The 15,887-nt window shown below is 40.1% G+C and overlaps 2 protein-coding genes across 2 annotated transcripts in view; one reads left to right on the top strand and one right to left on the bottom strand.

Moving 5' to 3' along the window:
• LOC308092840 (uncharacterized protein) overlaps window positions 1-7,243 on the bottom strand; it is a gene marked incomplete at its 5' end in the record, with an annotated part of 33,961 nt that extends 26,718 nt beyond the window's left edge. Inside the window, 2 exons of the mRNA XM_080438939.1 lie at window positions 5,316-5,573; window positions 6,972-7,243. Coding sequence (XP_080295065.1) covers window positions 5,316-5,573; window positions 6,972-7,243 — 530 coding nt within the window. The remainder of the gene's footprint in view (window positions 1-5,315; window positions 5,574-6,971) is intronic.
• An 837-nt stretch (window positions 7,244-8,080) lies between these two features.
• Window positions 8,081-15,887, top strand: part of LOC308094446 (uncharacterized protein) — a 47,601-nt gene continuing 39,794 nt past the window's right edge. Inside the window, exons 1-5 of the mRNA XM_080441102.1 lie at window positions 8,081-8,133; window positions 12,323-12,643; window positions 12,994-13,293; window positions 13,749-13,951; window positions 15,275-15,338. Of these exons, the coding sequence (XP_080297228.1) occupies window positions 8,088-8,133; window positions 12,323-12,643; window positions 12,994-13,293; window positions 13,749-13,834 (753 nt within the window). The 5' untranslated portion in view covers window positions 8,081-8,087 and the 3' untranslated portion in view covers window positions 13,835-13,951; window positions 15,275-15,338. The remainder of the gene's footprint in view (window positions 8,134-12,322; window positions 12,644-12,993; window positions 13,294-13,748; window positions 13,952-15,274; window positions 15,339-15,887) is intronic.

Below are 15,887 nucleotides of genomic sequence, written 5' to 3'. Positions count from 1 at the left end.
CAGCTCCACGAATCATGTTCAACCCAGATTTGGCTCAACAAAGGGAATGAACTCGTTCTCCTGCTATTCATCAAAAATGTGGAATGCCCTACCAAAAGGAGTAAAGGAGTGTAAAACCCTACTCACTTTCAAAACTGCCCTAAAGATACACCTTCAGGAGGCTGCAATTCGAAAATGGCTTAACCTACCCCCCCCCCCCCTTATTTCTTCTCTTGTAAATTTTTTTCACTCTTCATACCAGTAACCTGAAAGCTGATTGTATGACATTCTGTATAGTAGTGTGTATATCTGTCTTATATTTCATCATGATGTGTGTGCATGGGGTTCTCATCTTAAACAAGCTCAGTGCTTAATGAGAGTTCCAGTTTAGTAGACCTTGTATTGTGAATTTGTACTTCCATGTACTGTTGTTCTCATGTCTTACTAAATAAAGTACATCAATCAATCAATCACTTAAGTAAAAAATGGGAGTACTTTTTACACCACTACTGAAAAGAGATGGATGGATTGATCAGTCGTGGGAAAAGATGGATGATGACAAACAAAGAATCTAATTGTAAAGGGCAATATACGATCCTTCTGACGTCAGGGTTCGTATAGGCTTTCAGAACTATATTCAGTAAAAAAGAAATCTATGATGTTTACAAAATAAGTGTCAAATAACCGTGATCTCAATATAGACCAAAACAGTTGTGACTATGATTTTTGCCAAAATCAAACTTAATTCAAAATACATCCAGGTCAACTCACTGTACTTTTTTTTTTCATGAACATTGAAGATTCATTTGGGGAACATTTGCTGTAGATGTTTCCAGTAAAGCATTTTGATGCACTCACTGGTGGTAACTGTGGGGAGGAATGAAATATAGTGGTATAGGCCTATGTTTCCACCTTGTGGTTACAATGTGCAATGGCAGTTTTAATATTAGGCTACATGTATAGGCTACATCCTGAACCTAAAAGGGTTAGGTTTGAGTTGAGGGGTGTTGATAGGATTGCTGAACATTTGTCATATAATCCCATGAGGGGTGGGCCACTAGGTGGCATGACAGTAAAATAAAATGTTATTTCAAATGGGTCTGGGCAATAACAAATACCTCTATCGATATTGTGACAATATCGTATTGTCGTAACCTGTACCTGTACTACAGGTCATGTTCTAATTGCCCAAAGGTCATGCCCACTTGCCCGAAAAGGAGATTTTCCATTATAAAATGATGGTGAAATTGACGCATGTAGAACAAATTCATGTGAAATCCAATCGATAGCTGCAGAGTGGCAACAGTCAACAGTCAGAGTGGCAACAGAATGAGTACAACTGCTAGTTGTAAAAAGGTAACATTGTTCTTCATAAATAGCCTATAATATTGTATGAAGACAGAATGCACTTGCCCGAAAGTTTTATTAAGCCTTTAAGACCTGGCTGGAACGCATCTGTGTAATTTTTTGATTTGAGCTAAAAAAAATAGCAGATCTACAAGCTCGTAGCGCGGCACTCGCTTGTAAATCTTTTGCTAATCTTTGAATATATATATTCTTAAAGCGAACATTTATAACTCAAATCTTTGCTTCTGGGGGTCCCTGGAACTAAATATTTTGAGATGAGGGTCCGCGGCCAAATATATATCATTTTGGGGTCCTTGACATGAAAAAGTTTGAAAACCACTGACATAGCAACATAAGCCCTGAAAATTCACCTTTCAGGAGGCCAAAAAAAGGAGGTAGTACTATTTTGCCGTTAGACCAGGGGTGATGCAACTTTGATGATGGAGAGGGCCACTGTATTTCCACACTCACTCCAGAGGGCCACGTTGCATATACTGTTGGGCAGACACCTCTTATCTCTGTATTTTAACTTTTTTCGGAACTGAATGCCGTACTTCGCCATGTCACACAAAAGTAGCAAAAATAGCAGATCTACAAGCTCAAAACGCGTCGCGATGCGACGCGTTTTGAGCTTGTAGATCTGCTATTTTTGCTACTTTTGAATTGGAATCCTGATTTTCTTTTGCTATTTTGGAATCCTGAAAAGTTACATTTTAATTTGATTTCAAATGCATTTAGTTACACTTAAGTTAACTTTTTGAACTTAAATACAAATACATTGGACATAAAAAAAGACAATAGAATTTTTATTCTAGTCATTAAGCTACTAATATAGAATATAGAAGTAATTAAAGCGGGTCATGTTTGGTATTGTAACAGCTGAATATATCCGATATTAACCTGTGGGCCGCATTAAGTGCAGGTGGGGGCCGCATGTGGCCCCCGGGCCGCCAGTTGCCCATGTATGCGTTAGACAGACGACCCCCCCCCCCCGCGCCCTTTTTTTGTACATTCAGCATTATTATTATTTTTTCTGCTTTTTGTTTGTACATAGTGTTCTCTTTTTCTGTATTTTTGTGTTGATATTTGAACTGTAGTGCCACTATATATATATATGACTATGAATTCAATACCAAGGACCTCATTGGAAACAAGACCGCAAATACTTTTTTGAACGGACCTTTTAGACCAGGGGTCTTCAACAGGGGGTCCGGGACCCCTAGGGGGTCCTCAGAGTTACTACAGGGGGGGGGGCCGCCAAATCTTTGTGTGATATTATTTTTTCTTTATTTTGCATTAACCACTTGAACCCTAGCATCCCTTTTCTGAGGAGAACTTTAGCCAAAAATAGCCGATCTACAAGCTCACAATTTTTTTTGGTAAAGAGGTTTGGTACTGTAGAGGAAAAAACGGTAGACCAAGTAAAAGAAAAAGTTGGATCTGCAACACGATTTTATACAATATAGTGGGGGGTCCCTGCTTCATCTCTCTCTCAGCTAGGGGGTCCTTGACCTGAAAAATGTTGAAGACCCCTGTTTTAGACAAAGTATTTTAAATGTAACTGTGCTGTTTTACATTTTTGCCTCATAAAATATTCAAATCGATCAATCAAAGTAAATAAGAGCAATGTAAGACAATAATGAAGACCTTGAATTGGGACAGAACTTTGTATTTTGATGACATCATAAAAGGTGAAATGGATTGACAATCATTGATTTGATACCAAGAGGAAATGGACGACAACGGCTACAGAAACATAATTGTTATTCATACTCACTCCTCATCTGTGAAGTTCTGATCAAAGGGGCCGTACTGCTGAACCATGTTGTCGTGCTCGTGCTGCTGAAGCCATGGGCTCAGGCACACTGCATAGAAGCCAGGGTGTAGGGTGATGCACGAAGCCTCTGGTTCTGGTGAGTCTGCACATTTTTCTGCACAAGAGAGAAAAAAAATAAATAACCTGCAACGATGCTGAACGTTCAGCACATATCTACTTTTTACATTGTTCTGGGTTGATTGTGTTTTGCCCGTGCAATAGTATTATTGCCTATCTTTACCTGTATACATTCAAAAAAATATATTTATATTATCCCACGATTTTTCAACCCCATTTTTTTCACCCAGTGCCAATTGTCTAAGTAATCCTGGGCGCTACACTCCCTCTGCCAGCCTAGGGAGAGCCCAGAGCCGAGCTCATGCCTCCTTAGCATGAGAGCTAACAAGCCTTCTTCACCTGACAGGGGGGGGGGGGGGGGGGGGGGAGTTTCCCCGGTTGGACGTAGCGCGTGGAAGGAACACGTTATTCCAACCAGTTCCTTTCCCCTCCATCAGGCTGACCAGGGGGAGGCAGTATTCACCTGTTTCCTAGGCTGTGTGTTTTCCACTTCCTGTCGATTTGATCCAATGAAATCCAATGAAACTGGTCAGATGACCAATGATATCCAATGAAATCGACAGGAAGTGGAAAACACACAGCCTAGGAAACAGGTGAATAGAGACCAGGACTACTGCATGTTTTTGTGAGTGTATCTACCCTAGGGGACACACGGGGAGAACATGCAAACTCCACACAAAAAGGCCCTTTCACCTGTATCCATTGAAACATTCTAATGTTCTCCAATGCAAGCTTCCACATCAGTTTCACAGAGCGAAAAAGCGTCTTTTATTTATTCGGACCGAGTCCGAATTTTGCGTATATTCGCATAATCACCGGTGTGTAATGACCTTGAGTCTAAACAGTGGATTGTACCACCATAATCTATATTTATGCTGTTGACAGACTGACAGTCATTCTGCTGTAATACTACTGACCTTGACAATGTCCTTACAGCACACCCTTGCGACCGGTTCATCCATGTTATGACAGCAGCCACAGTTACACCTGAATGATAAGCAGATATAAGCATAATGTGAGGGTTTGCACTGATTAGTGTGAATGAATACTGCAAATAACTTCACAACTAGAGCCTAACAATCAGGGCAGAAAGTAAGTACCGTAATTTCCGGACTATAAAGCGCACCTGAATATAAGCCACACCAGCCAAATTTAGGGAAAAAAAATAAATGTGTACATATACAAGCCGCAATGGACTATAAGCCACAGGTGTAAAATCCATAGATTTAGAAGGTCCCCTAGTGGCCGTTAGCTGTAAAAATCCATAGATTAGCCGCACCGTTGTATAGGCCGCAGGGTTCAAAGCATGGGGAAAAAAAGTAGCGGCTTATAGTCCGGAAATTACGGTATTAAAATGCATGTCACATGCACAACCAATGTGGACAAGTCAAGTTCTACCTTGACCTAACATGTATGTACATGATTAGTGCCAGTCGTGCGTTCAACTCGCTAGAGCAGTGGTTTTCAACTTTTTACATACCAAGGACCCCTAAATTGATATACATTTGGCCGCGGACCCCCATCTGAAAATGTTTTGTGCCAGGGACCCCCAGAAGAGACTATTTGTGTAAAAAAAATGTTTCATAAGAAAAAAAGCCTGGGAGAACCTTGCAGGAACGGTGGTTTTAGGACCTTGCTATCTCCTAACCAATCAGAGTGCCGAGGGGCGTCGCTCTAAATTTGTTGACGTCAGCGTGCTCCGTGCACAGGCCGGGGGGGGGGGAGGCGGGGACATAGATTGGTGAAGCAATAGGAAGCGGCGCTGGAATCCAACCGCCTGGGTTTGGATCAACCCTTCAAGACCATCGATAGGGCAGGCTAGTTCCCCCATAACTCTGAGAGCGTACAAATGGTTCCATTTAGTACGCTCCCAGAGTTACAGACCTGTAAGGGTACATTTGGAACCTCCCCAAGGAACCCTGAGGGTCCCTCCCTGGACCCCACTTTGAGAACCACTGATTTAGATGAACTGTGGTGTTATCTACTATTCTACTCAATGCAATACTTATATAATAGCTCAATTATAATGGAACGTTACCATTGAGACACATCGTGTTGCTGTCGTGGGCGAGGTTGGTAAGGTAGCGCTGCTCCTGCAGCGCCCCCTGCTGCTGCTTCACCTCTGTGGTTCTGTGCATGGAGGGCCAGGGGCTCGAACATGTACGGCCTGATGCCGTATGCTTGGTATTCATGTTCTTCTTCTGTCTCTGAGTCTTCCTCCGACGACGACGACGAGTCTGAGCCTGAGGAGTAATATAACTCGAGGCTCGCCGCTTTCGGTGAAGGCGGTGGAGAGAAGTCCTCTACTGTCGAATAGAGACCAGAAGTAGGATCCACCAGCTCCACAAGCTGACTGTACACATAATAGAGACAATAGGACACGTATTAATAGAATGCAACAGGTCTAAACAAAATAACAGCCCCATTACCAACCTCTCACTCCGCTATACAACGCCGAGATGAGGTTCCACTGCGAGCTGGTCCGGCACAAAACAACCGTGAAAACATGGCCACAGGCTGACTAAATAAGCCATTTAAAGGGCAAGACCACTTTGGTAGAGGTCTGGGTTGTGTAGTTACCTTGCCATGATGTAACTCCAAAGGTGGGCAAGAAATAAAAAATAATTGCTCCATTGATTAGAAATTGATAATTCAAAATATGCTCCTCATTGACTTACATTGTACGGTAAAACAGCTCTCAAAGTCACTCTTTTAGCACGTAAATGAACACAACCAAAGTTGATTCAGACAATATAGAACATCACCAAACCCAGTACTGTTTTTTTTTTTATATAAAAATTTCAACTTCCTTTGATTTTGCCATTTTTAATAAGTAGAAAACCTGGACTGGATCCACGGATCCAGATCTTCAAATAGTAAAATCAACAGGAAGTTGACATTTTTATTAAAAAAACAAACAGTACTGGGTTTGGTGATGCTCTATATTGTCTGAATCAACTTTGTTTGGAACGTTACCAGTGGTGTAAAGTAACTAAGTACAAGTACTCAAGTACTGTACATGAAGGTAGGGTAAGCGATATTTTGGGGTATTTTCTATTTGTGCGTTAAAAAGGTTAAAGTACTATATTTTGATAGTAATCATTGCTACAGAGTTGTTCTGTCACAGAGGTCTTTTCAGATCTTTAGTATAACAGAATATAATACATTTTCAGGTAGGTGACAACATTTAATCCAATCAGGAGAGATAATGCATTTTCTGTTTAATAAAGAACTGGGGAGACTCCTTTTACTGAACAAACACTCTATAGCAATGAGTACTATCACAATATAGAGCTATTTAAGACTTATTTTAACAAAAGCAAATCACTTACCCTACCTTTAAGTAAAATTCTGAGGTATTTTTTACTTTACTGGAATATTTCCCATTTTCAGTACTTTTACTTCTACTCCACTAATTCTCAGGGGCAAATATTGTACTTTTGCTCCACTACAATTACTTTACAACTTTAGTCACTAGTTACATTGCAGATATACATTATTACATAATAAAACATACATTAACCACTTCAGCCCTATTTTATACCTAGGCTATTTGAAAATAGCAGATCTACAAGCTCACAACGCGTAGACCTGCTATTTTCAAACATTTTAGTACTCTTACTTTTAATACTTTAAGTACATTTTGATACCAATACTTTTACTCATAACAGACTACTTCTACATTGCAGTATTGATACTTTTACCTAAGTAAAACAAACATTTGAGTAGTTTTTCCACCACTGATCGTTACCATTGAGACACATGGGGGTGCTGTGGTGGGTGCACTGCTGCTGCGCCGCCTGCAGCTGCGCCGCCTGCTGCTTCTCCTCCGTCTCCGTGGTTCTGTGCATGGAGGCGCCGGGGCTCGAACATGTACGGCCTGACGCCGAACGCTTGGTCCTCAGAGTCTGACTCTAACTCGAGGCTCGCCGCTCTCGTCGGTGAAGGCGGTGGAGAGAAGTCCTCTACAGTTCCATACAGACCAGAAGCAGGATCCACATCAAGCTCCATTTGTTCAGCCATGTTTGTTGTTTGTTTGGTTTTTCTTCTTCAATTGACCCGCCTTGGTTTGCAATATTCGTGTCTTCCGTATGTTTTGGCCCGCCTACTTTTTGACAGTCAACCATGACAGGCAGCGCACAGACAGAGGATTGGCGGTAGTCAGTGCCTCAGTGGGAGGACCTAACCTCGCATCACCAGTCTTTCCACCTCGGAGGAAAGCCTGGTGTCTGTTACTAAAGACCCATATGATCCGGTCTAGGCCACGCCTACTGAAAAAGAAAAAAGAATCCTCTTTCCGGATTGTCGCGATCCGGTTTTGCGGTGCCGCTTTGTTTTGGTTCCCCAATCCCTATTTAAATGGAATAGAATTTCCCCGTGGGATAATACGGATAATACAGACGCTAAATAGTCTCCGGGAAGTACACTCACATTTATATTTAAAAAATAAGCTAAACTACGCCGCATCAAGGATTTTATAGGACGGACCTATTTTGGTGTGAGACGTCTTTCCGGTTTGTCGCGATCCGGTCGCTGATGACGCGGATGACGTAGAGCTCCCGACCGGATCATATACCCGAAAAGGAATGGTGCCCAGGCTAGGGAGGACCCAGTCCCACTGACTACAGATGACGCATGTGTCATGGTGCGAAGGTGCGTTCGAAAATACAGCACTGAGCGCACTGGCCAATACAAACTAATAGGCGAGTGTGCTCCGGTGCGTAATTTTCGAACGCACCACGTACGTGGTGCGTCTCCCACGAAACAGGAGCGTTATTAATAGTTTTAGCACTTTTTCTCAATAGGGGAAAAAACAGGACAGCACATACATAACACGTCATTTTACGTGTAAAGTTCTACAGAGAGCATGTCTGTGTTTCACGCAGGACTCTTCATCTTCATGGCAGCTTCAGGTAAAATAAACCTACAAATTATATTAATAACATGTTTGGTTTATAACTTGGTTGATGAGTCTAAACTTCAGCTATAATACACATCACTGGACTTTTGCTTTTCCTCATGGACCTAAAAGTGAGCTTTTGTGGACTATGGTGTTGAACTTGACACACTGATACTGTATATCATGAACAGTTTATACCGTACGTTATGTCTAAACCTCATGTACATACTGCACGGATGGATATATGCTTTTTTTGATTGATTGAATACCAGTGGTGTAAAGTAACTAAGTACTCAAGTAATGTACTTCAGTACAATTTTGAGGTATTTTTTACTTTACTGGAGTGTTTCCAATTTTCAGTATTTTTACTTCTACTCCACTACATCTCAGAGGCAAATATTGTACTTTTTTACTCCACTACAATTATTTGAAAACTTTAGTTACTAGTTACTTTGTAGATTTTGATTATTACAAAACATGCATTAACCACTTCAGCCTTATATATATTTGCAACGCATTGTGAGCTTGTAGATCTGCTATTTTCAAAAGATTTTTATGCGTTTTATACATTTGAAAACTTTGTGAAATGGGACATTCTGCATAATGAGTACTTGTTTTATACTTTATAGTATAACATTTAGTTTTACACTTTATAGTATAACATTTAGTTTTACACTTTATAGTATAACATTTAGTTTTACACTTTATAGTATAACATTTAGTTTTACACTTTATAGTATAACATTTAGTTTTACACTTTATAGTATAACATTTAGTTTTACACTTTATAGTATAACATTTAGTGTATAATGCTTTAAACATTTTGTTATTTCCAGTGGTGTCCGGTGATGTGAAGCAAGAGCATGTTCTGGAGGGAAAGGATGTTCGTCTACACATCCAGAAACCTGACCTGGTACAAGACCGTGAAGAACTTACTGTTCAACACCAATATCTTTGTAGCAAAATACACTTTCAGTGTTAAAAAGAAAATAATCTATGAAAAGTACCAAGGAAGGGTTGATTTTTTGGACAATTATTCTTTGCTGTTGAAGAATCTACAAAAGAGTGACAGTGGACTTTACCAAGCAATAGCAGAAATTGAATCTGAAGACGTACCTATTGCACAGTACAATGTGACAGTGACAGTTGAAGGTAGGTTTCTTAATTAATGAAAAACAGGGACGTTTATGCTTCAGCAACAAAATGGCCTCTGCTTTGACACAATCAAATTGTATAATAGTTAGTGGGGGTCAGCGGGGGTCCGGGGGTACACGGTGGGCCGGCGGTCAACGGGGGTCCGGGGTACAAGGGGGGCCTGGGGTCCACGGGGGTCTGGGGGTACACGGTGGGGCGGGGATCCACGGGGGTCCGTGGGTACACAGGAGTCCGGGGGTCCACGGGGGTCAGCGGGTACACAGGGGGGCAGCGGTCAACGGGGGTCCAGGGGTACACGGGGGTCCGGGGGTACACGGGGGGGCGACGGTCAACAGGGGTCCGGGGGTCCACGGGGGTCCAGGGGTCCACGGGGTCAGCGGAGTCCGGGGGTACACAGGGGGGGGACGGTCAACGATCCAATCCATTTCCACCGCCTTCTCATAAGGATGCAGCCATGTTGTCCTGTTTACACAGGATAAGAAGGTGTTGGTTGGAGATGGTTTTGGGCCAGAATATTCTCTGTATTTTCCGTAGGCTTTTTCAAAGAAGTATAAAGGGTTTAAATTGTTAAATAAAAACCTTCATATTTGTTCCAGATGCAGTGGCCCCAGCAGACCAGGCAGAAGCCCCAGTGTCCTCCAGCCCCGATTCCTGTTACCTGACTGTGTGGACTTTATTGATGGGGAATGTTATTGTATTTTTATTTCCTTTCTAATGTGTGAACAAAAATCCTGCACGCTGCTCTTGCTCACCAGCATCAGCTTTTATTCAAATTGAAAAGACACAAGATACTCTTGATTAAATACTTTTTTCATGATTGCTGCAGTTGCCACCGTCCAACTCCCCTGCATCTGAACAAAGTCGACATGCAAATATTTCCTTTGCATATTTCAAATTTGTGACAATTATTTTACTGTCTTATCTTTACCCTGTATCGCAAAATACCTGTAATAAATATGTTTTAATAAAAACAAATACATGTTTAAATGGGATTCTGTCATTATTATATCTGTTATTATCATTTTTCCTGGTTTAGTTGTAAAACAATGGTATTGTGTAATATACTGTATAGGCTATATTGGACCTGAAAGGCTAGCTTGAAAACTTTTAAACATCTCCTTGGACCTAATCTCTCAAGAACAGATTCAGAGCTGGAGCTGCGCTACTGAAAAACAGCAGAGGGCGCTGTTTTTCCTTTTTATTTGACGATGGGTTTCCAGATTGCCTTGGACCAAAAGTATATTTGGTTCTAAATAAACAATGGGACAAACACATAAACTTGCACTCTTAAGACAGAAGCAGCCTGTAAATTGTGTGTGATTCTGAGGGAGGCTCTATGTTGGGTTATTTTAAAGAGCCATGTCTCGAATGGAACAAGAAGCGGGGCGCGGGGGGGCACCAAGATAGATTCTGTCATTAAGGTCAATCAAAATCCATTACAACCATAAGTAGGACCTATTGGTTTAAAGATTGGTTATAATCAGTGGTGTAAAGTTACTAAGTACATGTACTCAGGTACTGTACTTAAGTATTGTTTTAGGGGTATTTCCAATTTTCAGTACTTTTACTTCTACTCCACTACATCTCAGGCAAATATTGTACTTTTACTCCATTACAATTATTTGAAAACTTTAGTTACTAGTTACTTTGTAGATTTTGATTATTATTACAAAACATACATTAACCATTTCAGCCATTTGAAAATAGCAGATTTACAAGCTTACAATGTGTCGCATTGTGAGCTTGTAGATCTGCTATGTTCAAAAGATTTTTATGCATTTGAAAACTTGTGAAATGGGACATTCTGCACAAGGACTACTTTTGGTACTTTATTTTGACACCAATACTTTTGTACTTTTACTCAAGTACATTTTTAATTCTGGACTTTTACTTGTAATAGAGTATTTCTACATTGCAGTATTGATACTTTTACTTAAGTACAACATTTGAGTACTTTTCCGACCACTCCTTTTGCAAAAACTAGTTCAAATACAGAGACAATTTGCAACAACCGGAAGTTGTGGTTCAAACAGGACAAAGCGCTGTGGGCTACCAATTCATGCACTTATGAGACGAGAAAGTGCATAGTACTTCCTTTTTACATGCAGTCTTCTACACAGAGGAGAGCAGCTTGCATGGCGTTGAGAATGTCTGCATTTAAGCACTCCTCGTCTGCATAGCTTCAGGTATGATGAACTCCTACCTATATATTTATTTATATTCAGAATATATATTTGGTAATTAACGTTGTTTTTGCTTAAGTATCAACACTGCAATATAAAAAAATACTCTGTTACAAGTTAAAGTCCGGAATTCAAAAAGTACTCATTATGCAGAATGTCCCATTTCAAGTTTTCAAATGTATAAACATCTTTTGAAAATAGCAGATCTACAAGCTCACAATGCGTCGCATCGCGACGCATTGTGAGCTTGTAGATCGGCTATTTTCAAATGGCCGAAATGTATAAAGGGTTGAAGTGATTAATATATGTTTTGTAATAAAAATCCAAAGGTATATCTCTGAGATATAGTGGAGTAGAAGTAAAAGTATTGGAAATTGGAAATACTCAAGTAAAGAGGTACAAATACCTCAAAATTGTACTTAAGTACAGTACTTGAGTAAATGTACTTAGTTACTGTACACCACTGCTATCTATATATTTATATTCAGAATATATATTTAGTTGTTAACGTTGTTGAAACCTACTATAGTTGAAGTGTAGACATAACCATGAAGCCTAATTGAAACATGGCTTTTATTTATTTTTCCTCAACTGAAATACTAATAGTTGGGACTTTGGAGATTGGCAATTTGTTTATTTATGTCTTGTACATTGTTTATTATATCATTACTATTATGTTGATGTTGTGTTGATTGATTGGATATTTTATTAGACAAAAATGCAAAACAGCACAAGTACAGTCAAACACTTGGGTCTTAAAAGGATAACACCGAAAAAGTCCTTGCGGTCTTGTTTCCATTGGGGTCCTATGTATTCAATTCATCAACATATAAAAAATAACAATGTGTAATAATTCATTTCCAGTGGTGTCCAGTGATGTGAAGCAAGAGCATGTTCTGAAGGGAGAGGATGTACGTCTACACATCCAGAGACCTGAGCTGATACAACAAGACCCTGAAGAACTTAAGTGGCAATTCAACGCCAAGAACATTGTAAAATACAATTTCAGTGATGAAAAAACTTTAAAAATACATCCAAACTACCAAGGAGGAAGAGTTGATTTTTCTTTGGAAAATAATTCTTTGCTATTGAAGAATCTGCAGCAACAAGACAGTGGACTTTACCAAGCGATAGCGTCTAAAGACGAAGATATCACTGTTTCTCTGTACAATGTGATCGTTCAAGGTAGGTTCATGTTTCTAATGTTCCTCAACCCAGTAAGACCGGGAACGCATCTGTTCATTTTTTTTATTTCTTTGGCCTTTAAAAAGATAGCAGATATACAAGCTCATAGCGCTGCATCGAGTACCGTGCTACAAGCTTTGTAGATCTGCTTTTTTTTTTTTTTTACTTGAAAATGTGTGCAAATCTTTGAATATATATGTTTTTTTAAAGCGAACATTTGTAACTCAAATCTTTGCCTCTATGGATTCAACAAATGTCTTCTAAATACTAACAGTTTTCTGAAAAAACGTATGTTTCTATGTCAGTGGTCCTCAAACCTTTTCATGTCCACTACCCTACTTCATTCTCAGATGCAGTGTCTCCAGTACATCTAGCCGTGGTCCCAGTGTTGTCCAGCAATGGTTCCTATAACCTGACAGTGACCTGCAGCAGCCAGAACTCCTCTGTTACAAATACCTTTACATGTGACAACAACCATCACTGCTCTCAGCAGGGAGGAGGGGAGAGTTCAGAGGTCACGACCTCCTCCGGTCACCTCTCTGTCTACATGTCTGAGGAGGGGTCAGTGGTCGTCTGTAACCATAGCAACCAGGTCAGCAGGAGCAACGACACCAAGCAGATTACGCCTCTGATGTGTCAACTGGATTCAGGTGAAACATGTTTCACTTTAAAAAAAATTAATACATTTTGTAAGTAATACTTTCAAAACAAGAGCACCGGTCATTATTCTGAGGCTGGCAGCAAATAGGTGAACTGACAATTTCAGGAGGTGAAGTGCAGTGGTGGGAAAAGTACTCAAATGTTTTACTTGAGTAAAAGTATCAATACTGCAATGTAGAAATAGTCCGGAATTCAAAATTTACTTGAGTAGAAGTACAAAAGTATTGGTATCAAAAGTACTTAAAAGTACCAAAAGTAGAAAGTACTCATGATGCAGAATGTCCCACGTTTTCAACTGTATAAAATGTAAAAGAAAATCCTTTGAAAAAATAAAATCTACAAGCTCACAATGCGTCGCATCCCGACACATTGTGAGCTTGTAGATCGGACCAAATGGCTAGTTTTAATGTGCAAATAACCGTTTTTCAACTTTCTTTTTTTTTAGAGGGTACTCTTATTCTGAAGAGATCGTCCACCGGAAGTCTTATCGTTGCTCCATTATCGTTGCTCACGGAACACAGCTGCTTCTGAGCATAGATATGCTTCCGAGTCAACTGTATGCTGGGAAACATTTGAAAATTTGAAAATTGCGGGAGGCTATCTGGCAGCAACTGGATCTGAACTCACAGCCTGGGAACACACACACATGTAAGATATTAGACTTGTTTTAGTGTCATTATTACAATACTTGGCATTCACATCGGGAGAATAGTGAACCACAATTAATGAGCCTATATGGGTTGATACTGCTTGCGAGCGCGTGCTCAGACACACGCACACAGTAAAAGTATCAATACTGCAATGTAGAAATATCCCATTTCATGTTTTCAAAATGTATGAAAATCTTTTGAAAATAGCAGATCTACAAGCTCACAACGCCTTGCAACTATTATCAAAGTGTGTGTGTGTGTGTGTGTGTGTGTGTGTGTGTGTGTGTGTGTGTGTGTGTGTGTGTGTGTGTGTGTGTGTGTGTGTGTGTGTGTGTGTGTGTGTGTGTGTGTGTGTGTGTGTGTGTGTGTGTGTGTGTATATATATATATAGACCGTTTTAATATCTAAACAATTTAGTTTTTTAAAAGACCATTAATGCATCAAAGGTCAACAAACTTTACATAAAAAACGGTCAAACATCGGCCAAATTGTCAAATAAAATAAGAAAGAGGCAAAAAATAGCCGCTCTACAAGCTCACAACGCCTCGCAACGTGAGGCGTTGTGAGCTTGTAGATCTGCTATTTTCACAATATTTATCTGTTGGAACCGAGTCAAACAAAATGTAATGCCTCAACTCCTACAATTCAATATGATTATTTTGGGGTGTTGCGGCCTGAAGAGGTTGAGAACCACTGGCCTAGGGGGCATCTCATCAGCCAGGGGGCGGCAGGTCTGTTATAGGCTAAAGCAGTAAGTAATGGACGTATATCTAGGTCCATTACTTATTCAGCATTTGAACCACGGACCACCATTTGATGATATTTAGCCTCTCAGACCCAAAACATAGAATATTTTGTTATCGATTTTGTCCACAGTTACATTATATATAGATGTTGATAGCCTACCATTAGGAGAGATGGCAGGCAAACGTTGATCAAAATAACAATTTAGAAACTTTTAGATCTGCTATTAACTAAGCATTTTTATGCATTCGGAAACTTGTGAAATGGGACATTCTGCAGAATGAGTACTTTTACTTTCAGTACTTAAGTATATTTTAATGCAAATACTTGTGTACTTTTACTCAAGTAAATTGTGAATTCCGGACTTTTACTTGTAACAGAGTATTTCTACATTGCAGTATTGATACTTTCACTTAAGTAAATAATATGAGTACTTTTTTCACCACTTGACCTTGACAGTCTGCAGAGCAGAGAAGTAGAAAACAGGATGTGGTCACAGAGCAGAGTGGAAGCTGTGTAGCCAACTAATACTAAAATAGGACAGCACATAATTGTTTTGTTTTGTTTTTACATGCAGATTTCTACAGAGAGCATGTCTGCATTTCACGTGAGACTCTTCATCTGCATGGCAGCAGCTTCAGGTAAAATAAACCTCAAAATCATATGAATGCGTCTAAACTTCAGCTATAATACACATCACTGGACTTTTGCTTTTCCTCATGGACCTAAAAGTGACCTTTTGTGGACAATATGTGGTTGAACTTGACACACACTGATACTGTTTATCATGAACAGTTTATACCAGCTGCTCATGCACCTTATGTCTGTAATGTTTCTATCTATCAATGATGAAACATGGGTTCGTTCAATGTCATTTATTTAAGACTGGCAGTTGGCAGCACACAGCATACATCATGTCTCTTGTATATGTCACAGGTAGATTGGCATTCCAGGTAGATTGGAAGTGGAGCGCTTGTTTTTAGGCTCGGGGCGGGGCTGCGATGCGAGGACGACGACAACGACAACATGAATATACATACATACTGGCCTCAGTGGCGCACTTCGATAATCATTGGACTCCCCATCCACTATCACTGGGAGTCTGGGTTTGACTCCCGCTCGGGACATTACTTTTTCAAACAACCGCGGACTATTCTTTTTCGCCGATAAAGTATAGTTTTGGACCATGA

Source organism: Gymnoscopelus braueri (assembly GCF_963280865.1).
Source record: "Gymnoscopelus braueri genome assembly, chromosome: 10".
NCBI classification, from domain to species: domain Eukaryota; kingdom Metazoa; phylum Chordata; class Actinopteri; order Myctophiformes; family Myctophidae; genus Gymnoscopelus; species Gymnoscopelus braueri.
The sequence above is the reverse complement of the archived record's forward strand: the minus strand, read 5'-3'. Positions and strand labels throughout refer to the sequence as shown.